This window comes from Pygoscelis adeliae, unplaced genomic scaffold (genome assembly GCF_000699105.1).
Source record: "Pygoscelis adeliae isolate BGI_AS28 unplaced genomic scaffold, ASM69910v1 Scaffold63, whole genome shotgun sequence".
Classification (NCBI taxonomy): Eukaryota; Metazoa; Chordata; class Aves; order Sphenisciformes; family Spheniscidae; genus Pygoscelis; species Pygoscelis adeliae.
Genome location: NW_008824414.1, coordinates 681372 through 681776, shown reverse-complemented (window position 1 = coordinate 681776; position 405 = coordinate 681372). Strand labels below are relative to the sequence as shown.

At 64.2% G+C, this 405-nt stretch overlaps 1 protein-coding gene across 1 annotated transcript in view; it reads left to right on the top strand.

Moving 5' to 3' along the window:
• The window catches only part of COL18A1 (collagen, type XVIII, alpha 1), a 79522-nt gene that overhangs the window by 76897 nt on the left and 2220 nt on the right, over positions 1 to 405 (top strand). Inside the window, exon 49 of the mRNA XM_009320836.1 lies at positions 6 to 134. Coding sequence (XP_009319111.1) covers positions 6 to 134 — 129 coding nt within the window. The remainder of the gene's footprint in view (positions 1 to 5; positions 135 to 405) is intronic.

Sequence of the window (405 nt, the reverse complement as noted above, 5' to 3'; positions counted from 1 at the left end):
CACAGCCGCCCGCCCTCCCGACCTACCAGGCGATGCTGAGCTCCATGCACGAGCTGCCCGAGGGTGGCCTCGTCTTCCTGACCGACCGGCAAGAACTCTATGTCCGCCTGCGTGGGGGCTTCCGCCGGGTGCTGGTGAGTGTGGGGGGGTGAAGGCGGCACCCCATCTTGAGTTGCACTGCCTGGCTCTGAGGGGCTGCAGGCAACATCACCCTGGGGTTTCAGTGGCATCTTTTGGGGGTACTCGGGTGTCCCCCCCACCCTTGCACAAGGATGAGGAGAGGGGGGTGGCTGGGATCTGATGTGCCATGTACTTGCAGCTGGAGGAGCACACCCTGATCTCTAGCTCGGCTCTGGTGAGTTCCCTGTCCCCCATCCCCATGTCCGTCCATCCATCCCCATCCAC